General features: G+C 45.0%; 1 protein-coding gene across 1 annotated transcript in view; it reads right to left on the bottom strand.

Annotated features, from left to right (window-relative positions):
* TRPM8 (transient receptor potential cation channel subfamily M member 8) overlaps positions 1–25,156 on the bottom strand; it is a 52,506-nt gene that overhangs the window by 5,819 nt on the left and 21,531 nt on the right. Inside the window, exons 10-20 of the mRNA XM_035139135.2 lie at positions 24,732–24,850; positions 23,936–24,226; positions 23,682–23,777; positions 21,761–21,890; positions 21,210–21,355; positions 15,291–15,403; positions 14,585–14,801; positions 4,919–5,010; positions 4,453–4,594; positions 2,414–2,585; positions 1,337–1,514 (exon numbers count right to left, since the gene is read on the bottom strand). Of these exons, the coding sequence (XP_034995026.2) occupies positions 1,337–1,514; positions 2,414–2,585; positions 4,453–4,594; positions 4,919–5,010; positions 14,585–14,801; positions 15,291–15,403; positions 21,210–21,355; positions 21,761–21,890; positions 23,682–23,777; positions 23,936–24,226; positions 24,732–24,850 (1,696 nt within the window). The remainder of the gene's footprint in view (positions 1–1,336; positions 1,515–2,413; positions 2,586–4,452; positions 4,595–4,918; positions 5,011–14,584; positions 14,802–15,290; positions 15,404–21,209; positions 21,356–21,760; positions 21,891–23,681; positions 23,778–23,935; positions 24,227–24,731; positions 24,851–25,156) is intronic.

Here is a 25,156-nt window from a genome sequence, read left to right as displayed (position 1 = left end):
GGGAACTTGCTACAGCTCAGTAGCAAGTGGTGGCACATATTTTTATTTCCCAGTTTATATACTGTAACCACTGGTTAAAATTCTATCATTAATATTACATTGTTCTTTCAATTAAAAATACAAACGCCACATGTGGCTTTTTCCATTGCTTTTTCACTTTTTATACTTATTGTTTATTTACCTTATTCTAATCATTTTGATTTTTCTTCAAGTATGAATGCATTTCCTCATTTGGGCACATCTAGCAGCAGCTAGACTGGTGACTGGGAGCGTCCGCCGAGACCACATAACACCTGTCTTAAAAGAACTACATTGGCTCCCAGTACATTTCCGAGCACAATTCAAAGTGTTGGTGCTGACCTTTAAAGCCCTAAACAGCCTCAGCCCAGTAGACCTAAAGGAGCATCTCTACCCCCATCGTTCTGCATAGACACTGAGGTCCAGCTATGAGGGCCTTCTGGCGGTTCCCTCGCTGCAAGAAGCGAAGTTACAGGGAACCAGGCAGAGGGCCTTTTGGGTAGTGGTGGAATGCCCTCCCACCAGATGTTAAGGAAATAAATAACTACCTGACTTTTAGAAGACATCTGAAGGCAGCCCTGTTTAGGGAAGCTTCTAATATTCGATGAATTATTGATTTTTAATATTTTGCTGGAAGTCACCCAGAGTGGCTGGGGAAACCCTGCCAAATAGGTGGGGTATAAATAAAGTATTTATTATTATTATTATTATTATTATTATTATTATTATTATTATTAGTGTCTGAGTATATTGACAGTAGAAAGGGTAGAGTTAGGGAAACTGTGTAAGCAGAGGAGCAGCTGTGTAAAAGTCTTGCTTTGAACTAGTGTATCTCAATTTCATCAAGATCAGAGCCATCCCACTTACTGTGAAATCCTACACATGTTTATTAAGAAGTAAGTCCTGCTGTGTCCTGCAGCATAAGAATCCATTTCTATTCAAAATCACATTGCATTGATGAAGAATAACTTTGCAGAAAACAGTTAAGTAATTTGACAGTTTGTGATGGTAATGTTATTTCACCTAAAAATGGCTATTGGTTGCTGACGTGCTGCCACATCATACCACATCACTAATTAAAATGCCTTGGTAATTACAACCTTCCTTATGGAGAATAAAATCATATGTTGGATTGAAATTAATCCTATTCTAAACAGATTAACCATTGAAAAAGAACTAAAAATAGATAACTGGTGTGATCCAGTCTGCTGCATTCACTTCCCAAACAATTTGTAGGCAGCTAGAACTCATGTTAAGAAGATCTCAAAACCACCAGCCACATCCTGTGGAGTTACACCCAGCACATCAGTCTACATACCCAAACATGGCTATTAATAAGTTAACCAGGAGAATATTGGTGGAGAGCATGTAGATGCACACTAGTGGAATGGTGATCCACTCCGGGAATCGGGGAAGATTGTTGGAATCCAGTTCTACACACAGAGGCTTCGATTCATTCCCAGTGACAGTACAGTGATTAAAATCATATGTGGTACCTATCATGAAAAGAACAGAAAAGACTCCTGAAATTCCAAAGCTATTGTTAAGATTATGACATCAAACTCATAACATGTGTTGTCAGCACATTCGTTGTCTCTCTGGATTTTGCTGAGCTAATCTAGTTGCCTAATAGGAGTGCATAAAGCTAGAATCCTATATAGATAACTTTGTGAAAATTGTACATTGTAGGGATTACTGTGCAGAAGTGAATACCTGCTGAGCAAAGATGTGCCCAGAAAACAGAATCCCCATGTGGCTGGCTGCACAATTTAGGACTAAATGGCATCACAATACAACTCTGTATGAGATTTTATTCAGCATGCAAACTTTTGCCACTCCAATCTTCCTTCTGGCCCTACAAGGAAAGTGACTGGCATTGTCCCAACATGAATTGTGTAGGTGGTGTGGGCCGATTCAATTTGGATGTATCATGACCTGAACTGAACATAAGTCCACTTTAGACTCTGTAGTCCAGGCATCCCCAAACTGCGGCCCTCCAGGTGTTTTGGCCTACAACTCCCATGATCCCTAGCTAACAGGACCAGTGGTCAGGGATGATGGGAATTCTAGGCCAAAACATCTGGAGGGCCAAAGTTTGGGGATGCCTGCTGTAGTCCTTTGGATCTCATTACAAGATCACTCTGCCCTGTGAACACCAGACTGATTTCAGTAAGCGTCTGTGATACTGAAAGAGCTACATGAATTCTAGCAGCACATGTTTTCCACTAAAACAGGATACCACTACATAGCTGCCAAGTTATCCCTTTTTTAAAGGGATTTTCCCTTATGCTGAATAGGCTTCCTCGCGAGAAAAGGGAAAACTTGGCAGCTATGTACCACTAATATCTCCTTATTACTCTGACCCATTGCTCATTGGGATTGTATGGATGGATACCGTCAATATCTGTAGGATAATGGCCAAACATTACAAGGTAAGGCTCATAGACAACAGATCGAAATATCCATTCCCAGCGGTGTTCATTCTTCCGCAGGATCCCTTGTCTGGCTACACCAAAAGCCACCATCCACACCGCAAAGAGGAACAGGAAGAAGAAGACATCAATCAGCTGTGAAAGGGAACATTTAAAACACAATGTCAGGGTGATTCTGTAAAGTCATTCCACCCAGAAGGGTAAGGGGAAAAAGATTTTTAAAACTTAGGAAACTGTCTCTTGCTTCTCACTGTGCATCTATTTATGAGAAAGTCTCACTTAGCTGCTTTGCAGAGGTCACACACTCCTGGTTGTTTATTTTGCTTTGAATTAAGAAAAGATACAAAAACACCTGAGGCAAATCAGAGCTATGTGCAGGGATGTCTCCAAGGCAGGGATGCAGAAGCTGTGGCCTTCCAGATATTGGGCCACGATGGCTAGGGATGATGGGAATTGGAGTCCAGCCACACCTGGAAGGCACCAGACTCCACCCACCCCACATCCCTGTGCTCCAGGGCACCAGCTCTGCCCTAGAGGAAACAGCCAGGGCAGATGCTGCTGTAGCCAGCTAAGTCCAGCACATAATTGCCCAAGTACCGTAAGTACTCTATTCACTTCAGTATATAACCATGGAAATGAGTGCTCATGAGAGCTTGCAGGAGCTACTTAGATTATGGTAGGTGGGGTTTTATAATCACCACATATACTTTCACTAAATCACAGAAGTAGCTCCTCCAAAGAGGAGAAGTCCCCATATCAGATGAAAACTAGCATGTGGAATAACAAATGGGAAATGATTCAACATCTGCACTGGCTCCTAATTCCTCGTGTAGTTTACACAGCAGTGCAGCGTGATGTGCCTGCATGCAGGGTGTGCCACACCGGCAGGGTGTGGAGGGTAAAGGGAGCCTGCCATGCCAGCCCAGCCCTCGCCGCCAATGCCACTGGAGCAACCCCTCTCCTGCAAGTGGGGCCACGCTGCAGCGCCCGCTGCCCACGCAGAGGGGAGCTCAACTGGCTGACGCAGCCCCCACAACACCAGCAGAGAAGAGTGGCCATGCTGCAGTCGCCCCTTGTCCACCTCCCTCCATCTGCACATGCTCATCACCCAGGGAGTGCACTGAGCAAGGACCAGGGATCGCTGGCTGGCTGGCCATTCAGCAAGGGGGCTGGAGATGCAGCAGTGAGGCCAGGCCAGGCTGGGCTCCGGAGCCCAGAGACCCCTGGCGGTAGGCAGGGAAGGACAGGGAGCCAAGGACAGGACCCAGCAGGACGCGCCTGGGCGGGACAGGAATCACGGCAGAAGCCAGCGCCTGCATGGGGGCACTTAGTTTGTGCCCACTCAAAATTGTGAGCCCAGGGTCCTGGACCTCCTGAGTGCTACACCCCCAAGTGTATATGTCTTCTGGCTTGGGAAGGGTTTGTGCTCAGCACCCATGCCTGTTCTGCTACATAATGTGAGAATGAAGTTTCAGCCCAAAACACTTGTGTAAGTGCTGCCAAATTTCATTCCTTGCTCAATGAAGGTATAAGATCAATGATGGCAAGATTTTGCAAAAAGTATCTGCAGATGTGGCACATGCACACAGACCCACCTCTCGTGACAAGAAACCAATTGCCAGCTGGGACGGGGCTTGGTGACACAACCTCCAGCTCTCTGTAGCACAGCAATTGGCTGCAGCGCAGGAAAGTATTGCTGGCCTCAAATCTGAGCCCTAGAAGGGACGTTCTACCTTGTAATTCAGGGCTGTTGCTGAAGATTTGTCACAGGTATGACTGACAGGCACTGCAGAGTTCCCGCACTAACGTCCCTTGCAGAGGATTAATCATGAATCAATCTATCAGCACACAGATGACAGAAGGAAAGCTGTAGGCCCAAACCATACAGTCATTCTCCCTTTTATATCCCCATGACTACTTAAACCTTTATTTACACAGAGAGACCTCTGGGAGACTCAGGCTTGACAATTACATTTCATATTGAATCAATCATAGTCCTTACCATTCTCTGAAGCATAATTATCTTGGGTCCTAGATTCCTGCTTACAGTGAAAATATGGATGAGTCTTAGAGTGAAAATAATGTAATCCAGGCAAAAAATTACTCTGCCAGAATACCAGGATGCCTCATTTGAAGAATGGAGCCTGTGCAAAGAAACAGATATACAAAAATTCCAGTTTTCAGTGTTCCCACTTAATAACATCAATTTGGGCACAATTTGTTTTCTGTCAGATCAGATGTTATGACAGGGTGACACCTTCCCACCCCATTTCCCCAAAATACCTCAGCTTCACCCCAGGAAGCATCACCTTATATCATTATCATTATCATAACATGTTTGTCTAGTGCAGCCTTTCTCAATCTTGCATCCCAGCTGCTGTTGGACTATAATTCCCATCATCGCTGACCACTGGTCTAGTAGCTTTGCAGAAAACAAACCCAGGTGCAGTAATGGCATTATAACTCACCTGAACACTATTCCTATTATGAAGTAAAAAATCCCAAGGGTGTCCATAACATTCCACAAGTCGGTAAAGTACTTACTACCATTCATATACCACTAAAGGGGGAAAAGAAGACAAAAGTCACCCAAAAAAGGTAGGAGTTCATAATAATAATAATAATAATAATAATAATAATAATAATAATAATAATTTATTATTTATACCCCGCCCATCTGGCCGGGTTCCCCCAGTCACTCTGGGCAGCTTCCAACAAAATATTAAAATACAGAAATCCATCAAACATTAAAAGCTTCCCTAAACAGGGCTGCCTTGAGATGCCTCCTAAAGGTCTGGTAATTGTTGTTTTCTTTGACCTCTGGTGGGAGGGCATTACACAGGGTGGGCGCCACTACCAAGAAGGCCCTCTGCCTGGTTCCCTGTAACTTGGCCTCTTGTAGTGAGGGAACCGCCAGAAGGCCATTGGCGCTGGACCTCAGTGTCCGGGCAGAACGATGGGGGTGGAGATGCTCCTTCAGGTATACTGAACCGAGGCTGTTTAGGGCTTTAAAGGTCAGCACCAACACTTTGAATTGTGCTCAGAAAGTATGGGAAAGTATTGAAGACATCTCTTAAAACTACTGATGGTTCTAACTGCCATAATGAGATTGTATAGGACCAGTATGCTTAAACACTAACTTAATCTAATCTTACTGAAAGGTTCTGCCCCATGTAATATAGTCTTGATTTGTACAGTCATTTACTCTAGCTTTGTATATGCTTTTGGAGAAAAAGCCATGAATGTCATCCTTATGTGATGGGTGCTCAAATGCATCACTGGCAATAAATGTACTTAATGCCTATTTTTTAACATCTGGGTATCCAAATTCCACTAAGGTGCAAACTATTCCTGCTGGCTGAAAGTGTATGTGAAAAATAAACTGATAGCACTTTCTGAAAAAAAAAGAATTGTGCTCAGAAACGTACTGGGAGCCAATGTACTGGGAATTCCAGAGCACAGGAAGCTGCTAGAAGTTGTTGGACTCCAATCATCAGAGCTTATGGGAGTCACAGCCTGGAGGGCACCACATTGGCTCCTCCTGCCATAATGTAGCAATACCGCAAACCAACCTTATTGATCTCTACTTACAAGGCATAGTCTTCCTATCTATATTAACACTGCTCATTGAGAAATCATGACTCCAGAAGCTAATAGAAGAAGAGCTAGTGCAGTGCTGGACTAAAAGCTGGGAGGCCTGGCAGAAGCTCCCTGGGCCAGTCCTTGCCTCTCTGCCTTACCTACCTCACAGGGTTGTTGTGAGGATAATATGGAGAGGTCCTTGGAAGAAAGGTGGGATATAAAAGCATAAATAAATAACATACTCTGCTGCCTGATCTCATCCATGCTTATGCAGAAGTAAACCCCACTTTGTTCAGCAAGACTTTCTCCCAAGTAAGTGTGCAAAGCAAGCTAGCTAATAATATCTTATAGCTGCAACATCTGTAGTATAATTAAAATAATTGAATACAAACAAAAGGACAATACATAAGATGTCAAACAGTAAGGATATTGATTAAGATGCTTCTCTGGACTCCTCAACTAAGCACAGATTCCCCCTATATATCATATTGTTTTTATTTACACGCCAGTGTGGTGTAGTGGTGAAGAGCAGTAGACTTGTAATCTGGAGAACCGGGTTCGCTTCCCCACTCCTTCACATGCAGCTGCTGGGTGACCTTGGGCTAGTCACACTTCTCTGAAGTCTCTCAGCCTCACTCGCCTCACAGAGTCTTTGTTGTGGGGGAGGAAGGGAAAGGAGACTTTGAGACTCCTTCGGGTAGTGATAAAGCGGGATATCAAATCCAAACTCCTCCTCTTCTTCTTCAATACAATCTCATTGCTATAGCCCTTGGATACTGTCTTTGCAATGTGGATTGAAGCAACCCCCTTAAAAAAATAATGACCATGCCTTGAATAAGACCATCACAGATCCAACTGCACTAGAATGTGCCAGATCCTGACTTCCCGTTTCTACCGACTCCCCAGGATGGGGGAAGACTGTCTCGAAGACCCACAGATTGTCTGAGATTGCATTGTGCAAGTGGCAGGACACTGGGTCACAGAGCACAGTACGGCTGGGACTCTCCGAAGCCACTTCCATAGTCAGGAATATCTGCTTGGATAAAATAATTAGATTTGGACAATAAGCAGACATAGTCTGGACTGAAGAAGATTGGAAAAAAAACTGGCGTTTAAGCTAGGAGTTCAATTTGATTCTCGTCATGTTTTGGATTACAGAGGACTGGTATGTGCTTTCTTTACTTCAATACTTATAGTTGGTTTTCTATGCCAAGCCTCATTAAGAAACCTAATTTATTTTGAGGAGTACAGATGGACTTCTATTTATAATTAAATACTCAACTGCGCAACTTTGTTTGGTTTGAAAGGCTTGATAAAGAAAAGAAGAATTAAGATGGCACCTGTGACACAGCAAAAATAGAAAAATGAAAGTTGTTCCCTGTTTTGAGGGAAGTGGGAGATGCTTGTTGGCTGACTTTGCAGTGATTCAAGACAATAATTTGAGATAAAATACAGAGCATTTGTTTGCAGAACTTTCATTAAGTGCAAGAGAGAAGCTAAATGGATGTCTAGCAGATTTATATCAGTGGAATACAGTTCATTTACATTGCAAATGCAAACATATGCCAACATCAAAGACAGATTTGGACAACAGCCTGGAGGGGAAAAAGTTAACAACTTAACAAGCTGAGAGTGAATGCGTAATGAAAACTTCAAAAGAAGATTTGGATAACAGCCCGGAACAGAGATCGGAATGAGGAAGGAGAAGCTGCGCTGCTAAACAAGTTGGGGAAACTTACATTTTGAACAAAACTGTACTCGATGGATGCAAGGACATATGATTTTGGACATGATTGAGAATCGCAGAGCCAGGGATGGAGAACTTTAAAATGATAAGATCGGAATGTGGAAAACAGGAAACCAACAAGAAGAGCAAGAATGAGACATTGGAAATATGCTTCAGAGGTCCAGAATATGAGGAGTCCGAAAAAATTTAATAATTAACAATTTGGACTACAATTTGGTTGTTTTATTTTAGTGTATTGTTTGTAATTGGAATATTGTGTTTGGAATATTATAATTGGCTGTTTGTATTGGAAGACTAAAAAAATGATTTTTTAAAAATAGAATGTGCCAGATCCCTTGTGTCAGATCCACCAGCTCATGTTCCTTATTTTTAGAAATACTCCTGACAGCTTTCATTCATCTCATTTGCTTCTTTCCTATCTAACATTATCAAATGTTTTCATATGAATACTGATTTGCATAGCCTTTTTATGAGTTCATTTTCCCACCTTGTTACGCATGAGCCTAGTATGACTTTGTGGGTGGCAACTGGGAGTATCAGCTGCAAAGCAAGGCAACGAGATTGCCAAGCAGGTCCATGACAATGGAAAATATTTATGCAACCCAGAGATGTTACAGGGATCTGGGAATATACAGCTGCAAAATTACACACAAAATCTGTACTTCTGCAAAAAATACACATTAGATGGCTGTAAACACACCTGTAGCTCAGGAATGCTATCATATTTTAGGAGCTGAAATGTAAATGTTTCTTTTTAAAAAAAATAATTTTTATTAGTTGTATATAACAACACAAAAAGACAAGACATAAAGAAAAACATTTATGCCCACCTTCCCCCCCTCCCCCCACAAGTCCCCTTCTGCCACAAGTGGATCCTGCGGGTGTTGAGAGTCGAAGGTAGTCCATTTTAAAGCTGGGTTTGTCCTCACCCCCCTCTCCCTAGCTCCTGAACCCCCCCTGCCACCAGGAGGCCCCGAGACATAAGGAGAGATTGGGATAGGGAACCCCCCCCCAACCATTTATATCTTCCAGCATAATAGACAAACAAACAAACAATTAAAAATTTCAAATTCTTACTTTGTTAAACATTGTATTTGTGACTTCCTCAGATCCCTTCTTCCTGATTTTCATAGTTCTTAAATATAATTATGGCGGGTTTCTTATTCTTAATTCCAATTCTAATTCTTAAAACTCAACATTATTTCCCTCCTTCTTCGTGCCACCTCCCCACAGGCCCCCTCCTGCCACAAGAGGCACCCATGAGGTGTGACCATCCAAGGGAGGTCTAATTTGTAATTGGGTTTCCTTCCACCCCTCCCTCCCCCCCCAAAGCCCCCCCTGCCACCAGAGGCTTCAGGTCGATAGGGAGGAAGATAGGTGGCTATCCACCCAACTACCTGTCTAAACATAGCATTGCTACTCCACAAATCCAAAATTTCTTCCCCCAGCCCTTCCTCCACCCCCCACAAGAAATGTCAATTATTACATATTATTAATATCTCTAACCACACATCTTAACATTATTCTCTTAAACACCCTCTTCTCCCCCCCAGAGTCTTTCCCCCATTTGTTCCAACATTTCCTTCATCCAGCCAAGATTTCAGAACCGTTTTTCAGCCAACCTAATTACCAATTTACCAGTTTTTTCATCCCACACCAAGTCTTTCCCAAATCAAACTTCCAGTCTCTGTCCTCCCCCCCTCTGCTTTTCCCACCCCTCAATCTCACTTCTCTCTTTTCCATTTTCCCCAGTCTCCCCATTTTCAAAGATCATTATCCATTGGGGGTGATGCTTCTCCACAAAGATTGCTTTCTCACTTAAGTTCCAAGAACTGCTAATGTTGGTACTCTTTTCTTGATCTTCTTCTTTTTCCACCTTTTGTTGAGCATCATCCTCTTCTTGATTTTTGAGATCCCTTTCCTTTTCAGAAATGTCATCATGGTCCTGACCATAATCCACTGTACTCGTCCACGGTGAACTAAATTGTTCCTGTCCCTTTAAGAGATCTCTCATTCCTCCCAGAATTTCCAAGTAGTTTAATACAGTCTGCCAGAAGGCTGCTGAATAGGGTGTTGACATTCTTTCTTAACCACAAGCAGAATGAAGATTAGAAGACAGTAGACACTGGAAATTTCCTTCCTTAGACACGGTGACCTCCATCTTGGCTATCCATTTTTCAAAATCATTTACATCTTCTTATATCAAATAATATCCTTAGCGAATTTTTTCTTCTTCTTTCCCTTTTTGACAGCTGTCAAATTTATTTCTTAATGACCTTGCTGAGCCTCGTGGGGTGCCAGCTCCAGGGTCAAGAAGGGGTTAAAAAAAGCTTCTTTCTTTGGAGTTATAAGGCAGTCAATTTCCCTTTCAGCTTTGGGATATTTTCGCGCCTCTATAATCCACAGTAGGAAGAAATCGACTTCTGAATTTTTGAAATCTCTTCCTATAGTTCCAATTGGATTTCCAAAGTTCGAATTAAAGATTTCACTTACTTTGTCCAAATCTTTTGTTTCTTGGGAAGAATCTGCCGCTTGCTGGTAGAAGACTCGGGGCTTCGCTTCTTGGAGGTGATGGTGGTGCCCAAAATGGCTCCTGCGACTCCACTCCGCTGGCTCTCGGCTGACTCTACTGTCTCCGGGCAGCGGAGGAATCGCTGTTTAGAGCTCCGCTGGGCTCTAAGCCCCCGGGGCGCTCTTCCTGGGGTTTTTGTGGGGAATCAGCCCCCCCCTGCGGATTCCCCCCCCCTCCGCAATGCCAGAGACCTCGGAGCTCGAGGTCTCTGCGTCCTCTTGCCAGCGCGGCAGACCGGAAGTGGCTGAAATGTAAATGTTTCTTAAACTGTTTCCCCAATATAAATATAGCTCAAGTTTTATTATGCAACAGTGACATCTATTGGCATATAGTGTTAGCATTTGTCACCCGGGGCAGTTGTGAAACTGCCCCAGAGCAAGGACAAAGCCAGTGCAATTATCTGCGGTTGCTCTCAGCTTGAAGAACAAAACACACAAGCCATTGAATAAGGCTAAACTGCTTTATTGTGGCAAAATGCAGAGTCTTTCTCTGTTTGCCCAGCTCAGACATTCAGAGCTGTTCAGCATGGCTGCCTCTCTCTAGCATAGCAGGCAGTGAAGAGAGAACAGCAGTTCCACTTCAGGAACACAACAATAGTTCCACTCTGTGGAATGAAAACACATACAGTCATATGATGCACAACAATCCTATGACTGCAGACGGGGAATGAATCTCCCAACAACCTCCCCCGATTTATGCACCATGCTGCAGTCCACCTTCGGAACTACCTGCAACTGGATTTGGCATTGGCCTTACCATCTTGCACTTCTGATAAGTCATGGCGTCATAGCACTTTGACTACCAGGAAATTGCACAGTTGGCTTTGTGGTACTTGAACCCTAGCCATTGTTCCTGCTTGCGGAAACAGTGTTGGTACACACATCCTGTGGACGTGGTCCAGCTTCCTTTACTAAGGAAATAGCCTTTACCCATACAGCCTTTGGGCATGGTTTTCTGTCCCTTGTGGACAAACTCTGTACCCTTCTCTAGACTCCGGGTTTCCAGACCTGTGTTGAGCCGCCTACAACAGCGTAATCTGTAACAGCTGTGTTAGCAAACTCTTGAACATACATGGTGAGATTCTCACACTGTGTAGCTGTTTTTGAGTTGTGCACTTGGCACATCTCCTTCACTGTATCCGTGGAAAACTCATGTGAGCACAGCTGCTTACTATGTAAGCCACCAGCAATGGGGTTGTTTGGGGGGGGGGGAAACCATCCAGAATTGTGTCCCATGCCGCACTGCAAGTCAAATCAATTCGGTATGAGGCTTTAGTACCACAGGAAGAAGTCTATGCTCCCTGGTTTGTGACTTTTCAACCCACATGTCGGAAGCATTTGATTGGTATCCAGGCTTTTTCTGGGTTTGTCACTGTCCCTATCTAGGGAAAAACTTTGCAAACTGTGTTTGCTGAGCATTTTGCTCTGTGTGTGACATTGGAACCCACATGTCAGACCCTGTCACTGGCATCTGGACTTTTTCTGGGTACACTTTGCCACTATTTACTCCCCCTTTTAGCGATGTTCTGAACACTTGGTGTCTGTTAAATGGACCTTCAGAGTCCCCCTTCAGAGTCCCCTCACCTTCAGAGTTCCCGTGTGTGACGTCTCTTCCATCCACATGACATCACCCATCACCCAAACGGCTCTATCTGCCCCCCTCACAAACCCCTGCGGCCTGGCCGGTTCCCCCCGCACTGGAGTTTTTTTCTGTTAAAGGCCCATATTCAGTTGGTTGGAATGTTCTGTTGTGATGTCACTGCTAGTATGCAGCCAATGGTGAGGTGATGTTCCTTTGAGTCCACTGGAGGGCACTGTGTCCCCCCCCAAAAAATCATGTTTTTACCTGTGAAAGGTGTGACATGTATATACTGTATGTTTATGTAAACACTCTCACATTGGTATGGGACGTCATGTCAAAATTTCAATGCAATCGCTCAAGCGGTTTCAGAGAAAAGTGGTTGCACACCAACATGGACCTTTTACATTTTTATATATATAGATGAGGAGGAATTAAAGAACCTCTTAATGAGGTGAAAGAGGAGAGAACAAAATATGGTCTGAAGCTCAACATCACAAAAAACTAAGATCATGGCCATCACCTCCCAGCAAATAGAAGGGGAAGAAATGGAGGCAGTGAGAGATTTTACTTTCTTGGGCTCCATGATCACTGCAGATGGTGACAGCAGTCATGAAAATAAAAGACGCCTGCTTCTTGGGAGAAAAACGATGACAAACCTAGACAGCATCTTAAAAAGCAGAGACATCACCTTGCCTACAAAGGTCCGTATAGTTAAAGCTATGGTTTTCCCAGTAGTGATTTATGGAAGTGAGAGCCGGACCATAAAGAAGGCTGATCGCCGAAGAATTGATGCTTTTGAATTATGGTGTTGGAGGAGACTCTTGAGAGTCCCATGGACTGCAAGAAGATCAAACCTATCCATTCTGAAGGAAATCAGCCCTGAGTGCTCACTGGAAGGACAGATCCTGAAGCTGAGGCTCCAATACTTTGGCCACTTCATGAGAAGAGAAGACTCCCTGGAAAAGACCCTGACCAAACTGTGGGAGGCAGTGGAAGACAGGAGTGCCTGGCGTGCTCTGGTCCATGGGGTCACGAAGAGTCGGACATGACTAAACGACTAAACAACAACAAAAACAAACCAATTACTACTCAACACAGCCAAGCTCACACAGCCCCGAGTGCTCACTGGAAGGACAGATCCTGAAGCTCCAATACTTTGGCCACCTCATGAGAAGAGAAGACCCCCTGGAAAAGACCCTGATGTTGGAAAAGATGGAGGGCACAAGGAGAAGGGGACGACAGAGGACGAGATGGTTGGACAGTGTTCTTGAAGCTACCAACATGAGTATGACCAAACTGTGGGAGGCAGTGCAAGACAGGAGTGCCTGGCGTGCTCTGGTCCATGGAGTCACAAAGAGTCCACGACTAAACGACTAAACAACAACAACAAATATGCAGTTGATTTTTTTCTTCCTTTGTGCATTGTCAGTCTCTCTGTCCCCCCCCCCCACCTTGATGTAAGCCACACTCCCAGTGCCAGATTTACGTATAAGCTAAACAAGCTCTTTGCCCCCCCAAAAAAAATTAAAGGAAAACAACTTGATGTACATTTCCAAAATATAAGACAAAAAACAAATAAAATAAAACCTACATACAGCAACAGTGCTTTGTGTTGTGTAGACTCCTATGATGTAAGTAATGGGCTCCTCCTGCCAGCCTGCTCCCTAAAATATCACTGGTTTGCTCATTCCTATATATAGGGTGCCTACATTCTGCATGTGCAAAGAGCTTTATATAAATATTAGGGCCATAAATGACCGTATAGCATATATTCAACACAAAAAACAGCGACAATTTGTTGTTGACAAAGGACAACTGGACATATAAAGGGCTCCATGACCTTCAGGAGCTGAGGGCCTCATCCAACCTAAAACTGGCCCTGCACCCTCCAGTGGGTCCTCTCAGGTATTACAGCTGTATTACAATACTGCTCATACACAACATAGATGCTTTGCTTAGTGAGCTCCAGCCTGCTGTTTTACAGAACTAGATATGTGGAAGTAAGAGGATGCTCTGATGTTACTCCTACCACGCTTGTCTGCTCCTCAGACGCAGGAATTAAATCTGTGACACTGACCTTCCCCATGGTTAACATTAACTGGAATTGGCTCTGAACAAGGATCTTAATCCAGCCACAAATTCTGTATAGCATCATGGACTAGGGTACAATGGAAGCAGTGGCAAATTGCAACCTCAGCAGAGATACTATAAATTAATCCATGAACTCAGGTTAAGTAATAATGGCCTGGATATAATTCCAAATGCTCTACTGGGACCTTCATGGAAAATCGTTAGATTTCAACTCCACTGGAGCCCCATTCAAGTGTTCTACTTCCATGTTAAATAAATCTGCAAGAGGGGAAAGTGATGAAAGGTGTACTCAGCATCAACCTCCACAAACTGGAGACAATATTTGAAGCATGGGGAGGCAATACATGCAGAGAAGGATCCCCCACTGCAAAAGTTCTCCCTTCAGCTCACTGGTAGCAGTGACAGAGGAAACTAGCATGTTCATCCTCTCTCTCCTGACACACGTCTTGATTAAACTCAGAAGTAGAAGACCTGAATAGGGCTGGAGCCTCTTCTCTTTTTCTGCAACTAGAATAATCTCCTGGAAATAAAAACTTCTGCTGATTTCCAAGAACTCCCTACTTGTCTCACTTCATCACAAAGCAGGATGAAGACCAGCACATAGAGGATCAGTTCCAGCATGGTGGGTTCCTTCTGGAAATCCATGAGCAGGACATAGGCAAAGAGCAAGAGGAAGGCAATGTAGAAGATGACAGTCCAAGAAAAGACTACAAAGGGTGAAGTGAAGAACCAGGCATAATACAAGAACATCTTTTTGCTCCTCTCGGTTGGCTTTTTCCTGTGAAAGAGAAAGAAGCAGCTTAGAACAGGCTAACCAAGCTGAAAATGAGCATGCTGCTGAGTGGAGGCACACAAGAACAACACTAGACAAATAGGTGCCAGTACTCACCTTGAAGTTGTTACAGCAGGTGTCACACTTTTTAACAACAACAAAAAGAGCTGGCAATACTGCGTACCCTTGAGTACCCCTTAAAAAAGCACTGGATACTATCAAACAAGACCAATCTAGGCAATGCAATCTCTCCAATGGATGCCTAGGGAGCTGCACAGCCACTTGCTACTTCATTCTGACATTAACAGCGATTACATTTTTATTTATGTAAGTATTTTTAGGGTGCCTTTGAGGGTACAACTGTCCCAGGAATTACAATCACCCCTTTGCAGATGTGGAGATTTCTCTGCAGTGGAAGCAAACCTAAAGCCTGCGTACTTACTACAAAAGATGGCAGCAATTGTATTTTAGCTTTATTAACTAAAAGTAATTTACCTGAAAGAGATGAAACCACAGCCTATTAAAGGGAAAAGGAAAAGGCAGAGGATAATCTTCCAGTTCTTGGTGTCTCTGGAGATCTCCCCATACCATTGTTTCGAAAGAAAATTCTGAAAGACAGCAGTAGTAGTAGTAGTAGTAGTAGTAGTAGTAGTAGTAATATTTATACCCCAGCCATGTGGGGTGACTTCTTTTGTTGGGTGACTTCCAACAAAATATAAAACATGAGACATTAAAAACTTCCCTAAACAGGGCTGCCTTCAGATGTATTCTAAAGGTCAGAAAGTTTATTCTCTGAAAGGAGGGCATTCTACAGGACAGGTGCCACTCCCAAGAAGGCCCTCTGCCTGGTTCCCTGTGTGACGGATTGGGCTGGCTTGAGTAGAACTCCAGGGTGTTAAGTGTTAAACCCAGCCTCTTAGTTGATTGACGGCATTCCATGAGGGGCGGGACAGCCACGGGTTTAAAGAGGATGGGTAGCCGTTAAATCAGGAGAGAGGGTTTGGGGAGCGTGAGCGTGTGGGAGGTTGTGGAGGAGGTTACTAGAGTAGGTGTAGATGAGGAATTGGTTAGGTTTGTAATAATATGCTTAACAAGAACAGTTCTATTGAAACCACATGCTTGTACACATGAAACTTGAATGCAACCGTTAAGATTTTAAGACATTAAATGTTAAGTTAAAGTGCCATTTAAACTACCGTTGGTGTGATCTTTCCAGCAGAGGTAGCTCACCTGGTGGGGATACTCATTAAAAGGGACAAAACCCCTATCCCAGGCAGAAAGGATAGTTTGTTGTCCCTTGAGTGCACTGAGAGGGGGAGGAAGAGGGAGACTGGTTCAAGGGAGGGAGGAAAGCTTCACAGTGGGGAAAGCTCAAGTGAGGAGAACCCCTTACTGGTGTGTACACTAAGAATAGTCTCATATTCACCCCAGAGCTTAAGAAGATACCGGGCCACATTTGGGCTGGAAAAGTACTCTCATTTTATTTGTAAAACCCACAAGGGATCCCCCTGGATTGCAATAAGGCTATAGGGAAGAGTGGAGAGGTTTAGTGATACCTCAGAAATCCCTATTAGTGCTTTTTATAATTTGAGAGGTTTGGAAACAAAAGGCGTAAGGTGGGGACATTGTACGTCGCACCCTGTAACTTTGCTTCTCACAGTGGGGATGGAGCCACTCCTTCAGGTATACTGGGCCAAGGTCACTTAGGGCTTTAAAGGTCAGCACTAACATTTTGAATTATGCCCAGAAACATACTGGGAGCCAATGTAGGTCTTTCAGTGTTATGTAGTCTTGGTGACCACTCCCAGTCACCACATTCTGGATTAGTTGTAGTTTCCGGGTCACCTTCAAAGGCAGCCCCACGTAGAGCGCATTGCAGTAGTCTAAGCAGGAGATAACCAGAGCATGCACCACTGTGGCGAGACAGTCCGCAGGCAAGTAGGGTCTCAGCCTGCGTACCAGATGGAGCTGATAGACAGCTGCCCTGGACACAGAATTGACCTGCGCCTCCATGGACAGCTTTGCATCCAAAATGACTCCCAGGCTGCGCACTTGGTTCTTCAGGGGCACAGTTACCCCATTGAGGACCAGGAAGTCCCCCACACCCACCCGCCCCCTGTCCCCCCAAAACAGAACTTCTGTCTTGTCAGGATTCAACCTCAATCTGTTAGCCGCCATCCATCCTCCAACCGCCTCCAGACACTCACACAGGACATTTAAAAGAGAGGTATTTAAAAGAGAGGTAGAGTTGGATATCATCCGCATACTGATGAACACCCAGCCCAAACTCGCTGATTTTCTCTCCCAGTGGCCTCAAATAAATGTTAAAAACCATGGGGGAGAGGACTGAGCCCTGAGGCACCCCACAAGTGAGAGCCCAGGGTCTGAACACTCATCCCCGAACACCACTTTCTGAACACGGCCCAGGAGGAAGGAGTGAAACCACTGTATAACAGTTCCCCCAGCTCCCAGCTCCTCTAGACCAGGGGTCCCCAGACTACGGCCCCCGGGCCGGATGCGGCCCAATTAGCCTCCCAATCTGGCCCGCGACGACCCCCGCTCTTACGGCGCGCGGTGTGGCGGCGATCTTCAAAATCGGCAAAAAATCGCCGAAAATCCTTTGTGCACATGCGTATGGGCCTCTCCCGACCCAGAAGAGGTCATTTCCGATGCACTTCCGGGTTGGGGGAGGCCCATACGCATGCGCACAAGCGATTTTCGGCGGTTTTTTCCGACCGTGTGCGTGTGCGCATGCGCACGGGCGCGCACTCCCCCGCCCTCCGGCCCGCTGTGCGCGCACTCCCCTGCTCTCCGGCCCGCCGCGCAGTCGGCGCGGCGGGCACCGGCCCGGAGCCCGGTAAGTCTGGGGACCCCTGCTCTAGACGGTCCAGAAGGATGTTGTGGTCAATGGTATCAAAGGCCACTGAGAGATCCAGCAGAACTAGGAAACAGTTTGTCTAGCCCACCAGAGATCATCGACCAGAGCGACCAAGACAGTTTCAGTCCCATGATGAGGCCTGCAGGGATCCAAATGGTCCGCATCCTCTAGGTGTGCCTGGAGTTGTTCAGCAGCAATCCGCTCAAACACCTTGCCCATGAATGGAAGATTTGAGACTGGGCAACAGTTGGCCATATTGGCCGGGTCTAAAGATTTTTTTTTAAGAAGCGGTTTAATAGCCACCTCTTTCAGGGGGCCTGGAAAGGTTCCCTCACAGAGAACAGATTGGAACAGAGAACAGATTGGAACTGATTCCATGCAACTTGACTAGACAGGACTCTAGCACCCTCCTGCCCCTGCCCTGCTTCCACGGTGGAGTCTACCTCTTTCCGAATCTGAGCAACTTTATCTGCAAAAAAGTGTAAAATCATTGCAAGAGATCTTGGGATCTTTACCATGTCCCGATGGCAAAGGTGGTTCCATTAAATTGTGAACCATCTGAAAGTCTCCTGCTGCTATTTTCTACAAATGCAATAGAGGCAGTAAATAAAGTCCTCTTCACCATCGCTATCGCCACTTGGTAGGCTTGACGTTGAGCTCTAACCTGTGTCCGATCCAATTCGGAACCAGTTTTCTGCCACCTGCGCTCTAGGCATCTCAGTGGTTGTTCCATCACCCTCAGCTCTGGGGAAACCATGGGGCTGTCCAGGCCCTATGTAATTAGAGAGGGCGCTTTGGAGCCAGACAGTCTTGGTTAACTCCGCATTCCTGCGGGACACCAGAGCATCAGCTGAAAGGCCATCAAGGTGGGATAAAACATCCCCTACCACTCTCTGGAAACCATTTGGATCCATTAAGTGGCGGGGGCGGACCATCCAAATCGGTCCCACCTCCCTGCTGAGGGGAAGGATCACGGAGAAGTCCAGTTGCACCAGGAAGTGATCCGATCATGACACTTCTTTTGTTTCGCTTTTACATAGTGTCAGATCACCCACGTCAATAGAGGTAAACACCAGGTCTAAGGCATGTCCATGACTATGAGTTGGGCCAAACTTATTCAGGGAGAGCCCCATGCTTTCCACGAAGTCCTGAGCAGCCCCTTGTAAGGTCGTGTCGACATAGATGTTAAAATCCCCTAGGACAACCAAACTAGGTGTCTCCAGGAGAACATCCGCTACAACCTGAAGCAGCTCGGGCAGGGAATCCTTGGTGCAGTGGGGAGGTCGGTACACCAGAAGGAATCCTGTACTGCCCCTATTGCCCAACTTCCGGAACATGCACTCAGAAAACTGGGTCTTCCCAATAGGACGCCTGGTGCAAACTAATGACTTCCTAAAAATCACTGCAACCCCCCTTCCCCCCCACATGATCTGGGCAGCTGGCAGCTGTGTGTAAGAAAAAACCTGGTGGACAAGCAGGGCAAGGACAGGCCCATCTGCTTCATCCAACCAAGTCTCTGTCACAAATGCCAAGTCAAGTCCTCCATCTATGATCAAGTCGTGGATGACAGCCGTCTTGTGAATCATTGACCTAGCATTGCACAGCAGGTCATGTGGGTATTCCTTGCTAATTCCAGTATTCATTCGGTCAAGACCAGACCCGGAGGCAGGAATAGTCTTCAAACAATGACTTAACCTGCCTTCTCTGTAATGACATGGTCTGGCCTTAACGTAACTCTTCCTCCTACCCGTGATCACTGAGATTGGGTGTCCCCGTGCATTCTGTTGGCTGGGGCCCACTCCCTGACAGCCCTAACCCTCTCTCCTTAAGAATCAAATACAAACTATATAAAACTATATGAAACAATAGAAACTATTTAGTAACAAACAAAAACAATTCAGAGTTATATTAAAAATAAACTAATCCTCAGCCCCAACCAAATGAAATTTTAATCCTACCCCCAACAGAGCAAAAACCAAACAATAAACCAAAATTTAAAACACCATAAATCAAAACTATTAAAAAACATTAAAATGCAGTCAGTGGACTAGGGCAGGGTGAGCCTGGGCCCCACCCCTAGTCCAGAATGGATAGGGCCTTCAGCACTCACAGGGGTTAGATCCAAATCAAGACCCTTGTGAGAAGGGGCTATACATGATGCACTTGACAAGTATGTGTGCAGCAGTGTCGCTAGCCTTCTGGCTGCCCGGGGTGGCAAACCAGAAGGCACCCCGCCGGTGTGTGCGTGTGTCCGTCACGCGCCTGCGTCGCACATCCTGACGCATGCATCACGACGCATGACACACACGTTGTGCTACGGAGTGGGTTGCCGGGTGGCGGTGCTCCAGCCCCGGCAACCTGCTCCGTAGCGCGACGTGTGCTTCTTCCTACTCAGGCGGAGCAGCTAGGGGTGTCTCCGCTGATGCCCCTCGCCACTCCGCCTCCGCCTGAGTAGGAAGAAGACAAAGCGCGCTATGGATCGGCTTGCCGCGCGCTTTGTCTTCTTCCTACTCAGGCGGAGGTGGAGTGGTGAGGGGCGTCAGCGGCCGCCGCTGACGCTGCTCTCTGGCCCGCCCCTTGCCTCCAGCCCGCCAGGAAGAAGCAAGGGGCAAGGCCAGAAACATCGGGGCCTCCGCAATGGCAGCCACGCCGCCGCCACAGTAGCAAGGGGGCACCGTGTTGCCCCCCCAGCCACGCTGCACCCCGCAGAGCAGAGCCCGGAGCGCCCCACCCTCCCGCCCCCTATTGCGATGCCCCTGTATGTGTGGGATAACCAGCCTCAGATAACTAACATGCTTAATTCTAATTAATGCATGAAATGTCTAATACCATAGAATAAGCTGCCCTGCATAAGGTGGCTATGTCACTTCCCTTACCTTGGGAGGAAAAAGCTCATCAAGCCTATGCTTCACCCACCAGCCCAGTCTATCTGAGAAGCTCAATGTGTGAATAAGTTTAAGCACAGGCTACTTTGGAAAACTATTCCACTTAGAGGAAATGGTAGGCAGAGAAAGGTGGACTAAAGGTGTCACCTCTCTACTTACAAAGTCCCCCATTGGAAGTGCATTTTCACATAACTCTCATTACATCAATCAATCAATCAATCAATCAATCTATTGTCATAGAAAAATGCATTGTAGGTCAGAACACAAAATAGTTAATGAAACATAGTAGGAGATACTTTAGGAAAAAACTGTCGAGACATTACGAGGGATGAAAAAAGGCTCATTACATGTATTTCTGTGTAATATAAGGTTCCAGCTTTAGTACTATGCCATCTTATTATGTGACGTAGTTTGAACTCTGTAATCAAATCACAGCATTACCTTCTTAATATAGTATTTTCTGTGAATGAATGAAATAATAATTCATCAGGAGAGAGCATCATATAAGACATTACAGCTCAGAAGTAAGTGCTACAGAATTCAATAGGTCTTACTCCCATGTAGATGGGTATAGAAATGTTGGCTTAACCATTTCTGTTTCACTGAATAAAACTGACCACCAATTATCTGTTTGCATCTTGGCTATTATACCTGGACTCCTGGCTGAGCAATGAATTGTTGGTCCTTTGCTTCCACAGCAAGTTCTAGACAATTGCTTCCACCCCAGGCTTCACAGGAATAGATAAGAAGCTGTTCAGCCAGATCTTCATCACTGCTGTAACATTCTGTGAACAACTCTAAAAAGTATAAATGGACAGAGAATAAGAAGCATCACCAGTCTGTTGAGCTCTTCCTGTGAGACTTATGCATATACAATTAGAAAAAGACTATGGAAATTATTTCAATACATGATTGTAGCGGTGAGAATTTTTTATGCATATACATGGAAAGATTCATCATTACCTACCATGGAGGAATGGTTGTTAAAATTATTGGACTTAGCTGAGATGGGCAAAGTTGATGTGCTTAATCAGAGAAAAATCCTAGTCAATATTTACTAAAAATTGCAATGCATTGCTTGGCGTTCAAAGCTAAATCTGAAAGTTTAATTTTGCTGATTTGCTGCTTTCCCATTATGATTTTTTAGCAAATATTTGCATTAGCTCCACTCTTGAGTTTGAGCCTTTTAGATTAAAACCTACCAACAGCTCTTGTCTCATATTCATTTGCCAGCTCCTCTGATTCCCCAGCAGCATTGATATCATTCTTTACCTTAGCCAGGCTTTTCAGGAGCTTGCTCGCCCCTAATGCTGCCAGAGTGCAGCCTCTAGTCTGCAAAGAGAAAGAATTGCCAGGTTACAAAACAGCATTACTTAGGAGTTACTGTAACTGTGACACAATTCCAGGAACATCAGTTCATATCCCAAAACAGCAAGGCAACTGCATAATTTAATAGTACTCTGTTCCCTGAAGCTGTATCTGGGTGCTGCAGTTCTGTTTCATCTTACAATTCTCAAATTTGGAAAGGGGTGTCAAACATCTTGCTGCTTAAACTGGAAGCTAAAACGTTAAGGCCATCTGCCTTAAAGTAGGGGGTTGGAGTTGGCTGAACAATCTTTCCTGACTGAGCAATCTACTCCAACCCCTGCCACTCATGCAAACCCCCCCCCAAACAGCGTACAAATCAATATGGCTAACCTGACACAACAAACAAACAAACAAACAAACAAACAAACCATACTGCAACCAACCAAATGCAATCAACCAAGCCCTGCACCATCCAATCTCTTACAATGCCAATAAAAACAAATAACTATATAAACACGGTCATACCTCGGGTTGCGTTTGCTGCGGGTTGTGTATTTTTGGATTAAGTACTCGGCGGACCCAGAAGTGTTTACTTCCGGGTTCCGCCGCGTGCACATGCGCAGAAGCGTTCTGCACGCTGTGTGCACTGCGCATGCACAGAAGTGCTCTATCGGTGCTTCACGCATGCGCTAAAGCACCACTTGGGTTGAGTACTTTTTGGGGTGCAAACGACACCCCGGAACAGATTGTGTACTCAACCCGCGGTACCACTGTAAAGGACCTACCCACGACATGCTAAAAAAACTCCTGTGCAAAAGCTATACAACAGAGTGAAAATATCATTATCCCTCTAATCCTCTCTCTTCCTCTTTTCCACCAGTGTCTATAACAATAGTGTCTTACTGAATGCAAACAAGCCCTATGAAAAATGACTCTAAGAATTGAAAGTGGAGATGCTATACGTACTTTTTCTTGCTTATTTGTTTCATATCACACAAACTTTAATAAAAACTAATTAAAAACAAACCTCTGTCAAAAGCCTCACCAGTCTTTCCTTACAAACCTCCAAGAAATGAGACTCCACTATTTCCCTACACAATTTTTTTTCTGAGCTGACTTTAGAAAGCGTTCCAGAGGTTTCACCCAAATTCACCTACCTGAAGTTTACATCCACCATTTTTCGTCCTATCCTCACACCCAATTACTGTTTCCCTCTTCTTTCTTGTCTCCCTTTAGATGTTTAAAAGTGAGCAGGCTTCATCTTATATTATATTAAACTAGTGTAATTCAGCCCGTTCAATAAACGGGCGCTAGAACATCCCGGGATTCAGAGAAGCGCTTGCACAGCAGCGGCGGGAGCCGGACCGGGCTCCTCAAAGGCGCCCTTCCTCCCCCCATTCACCTCCGCCGGCCTCCACCCTCGCTTCCCCGACGTGCCCTGCAGTAAGGCAGTGTCCGGCCGGGAACGGCGGTTGGAGGAGGCGGGGGGAGCGCACGCACGTGCAGTCTCTTCGTCCAGTCCCTGTGTCCGTGGGGCACATGCGCAGTAGCGCGGACACAGGGACACAAGGAATCTGGACGCAGAGACACTTGCACTTTATTATATAGGATTATTCAAGTGCAAAATGCCAAGGGTCCACCACTTTCTAATCACAGTTCTCAATATTTCAAAAGCAGGGAAGTGCCATTTCCACACACAGGGAGGCTTCAATATTAATTAAGGAGTATATATTTTCTAACTGAACAAGCTCTAGCTCAAACTCACATGAAAGCATAATGGACAAAAATGCCAGTCATGCTGGACATGTAGCATACCTGTTCCCAGATCACTTTGGATAGCTCCTTTTTGTTTTGAAGGACTGCCCAAATAAAGAGAACCTGCAAGGGGTGCCTTGAGATAAGGGAGGCATCCTGAAAGCATATAAAAACAAAAATAATAAAAATTCAATTGTTACTCAGAATAGATCTATTTAAACTGAGTAAAATGTAGCTGAATACCACCCTTTTGTTTTACTTGGTTCTAAGTTTTAACAGCTCTCCTCTGCTATATGTGCATCTGAGTTACATACCAGCAGCTGTATCTCAATGTCATCCTTGCTGCTCTTGTCCTCTTTTTTGAGACCTTTCCTGAAATCCTCCACCATCTTCCACACAAATGTAAGGAGGGCATCGTTGTATGAGTTCTTAGCAATCTGTAGATTCTTAAACACCAGACTGCTGAAGTTGTTGGTATACAGATCAGTTAGAACATCATTAGTGAGAAACTTCCTCAGATTTAAGCCATTTTCCAGAAAGAGGCGGACAAATTTTGGCCTGTCCTTTACCAGGGCTGTGAACATGACATCCTGAAGGTCTGCAGACTAGCAAGGAACAAAAGACAGCAAAATGTTGACCCAGTTTGACAGCAGAAGTCTTTCTCTAGTCCCTTGTGCTTCTCTTCTGCTACACAAATTGTGATTCATTTCTTATGGTAGCCTTAATATTCTCAACAGAATAAAATATTCCTCCTGAGACAATAGGCTGTAGCTTCATATTGTCCACACACAGTGAAAATAATTTCCATATGGAGCTTCAGAAAATTATCTCCATTTAAAGCTTGGAGAAGTTTACAGAGCAGCCTCTCATGTTAGTGTGCATCTAGGAGTAATTGATAGGACCCTGTGTTCCATCCTATTAGGGGGGGGGACCAATGGACACATTGATTGACTGCAACTGCACAAACTGATTGCCTTGCCTTTCCAAGTTTTCCTGCCATTAAAGAGATGGACTCCTGGCACCAGCCTTTCCATCCAAGAGTGTCAGCCTTGTCCCTGCCTGCCTGGTGGCTTTTTCCAAGGTGAAAGCAACATAAGCTGCTCTACGTACCTCCCAGCGTCGATCATTGGTAAAGATCTCTTCACTAGCCAGGTCCAGCTGGTTCCATTCCAAAAGCAGTTTGAGTTGCCCGTTCCAGTTATCTTTATCTTGTTCATTTGTGCTGAAAGCTACAAGTGCAGAGAGAAGTTGGTGGTTGATTTATATTGAAACAACTCTCTGGTTTGTTTCCAGTTCTCATTTGAGTCTTGGGGTGGGATGAGGAAATGCTGAGGGGTGGAGATGACATCCCGCCACCTTAACATCTCTCTCAAGCCTGCCCATTAACCAAAAGGAATATCTCTTTGTATATGAATGTGCTTTATTCTGAAAAGAAACAGAAATACTGTTGCCGGAATCATGTTTACAATCATGTAAAAAAAGGAGAGAATTCTGCTCAAATATTACAGTTCTCATGATGCACCCAAAACTGTGGT

This window comes from Zootoca vivipara, chromosome 1 (assembly GCF_965207765.1).
Source record: "Zootoca vivipara chromosome 1, rZooViv2.hap1.1, whole genome shotgun sequence".
In the NCBI taxonomy this organism is placed as follows: Eukaryota; Metazoa; Chordata; class Lepidosauria; order Squamata; family Lacertidae; genus Zootoca; species Zootoca vivipara.
The sequence above is the reverse complement of the archived record's forward strand: the minus strand, read 5'-3'. Positions and strand labels throughout refer to the sequence as shown.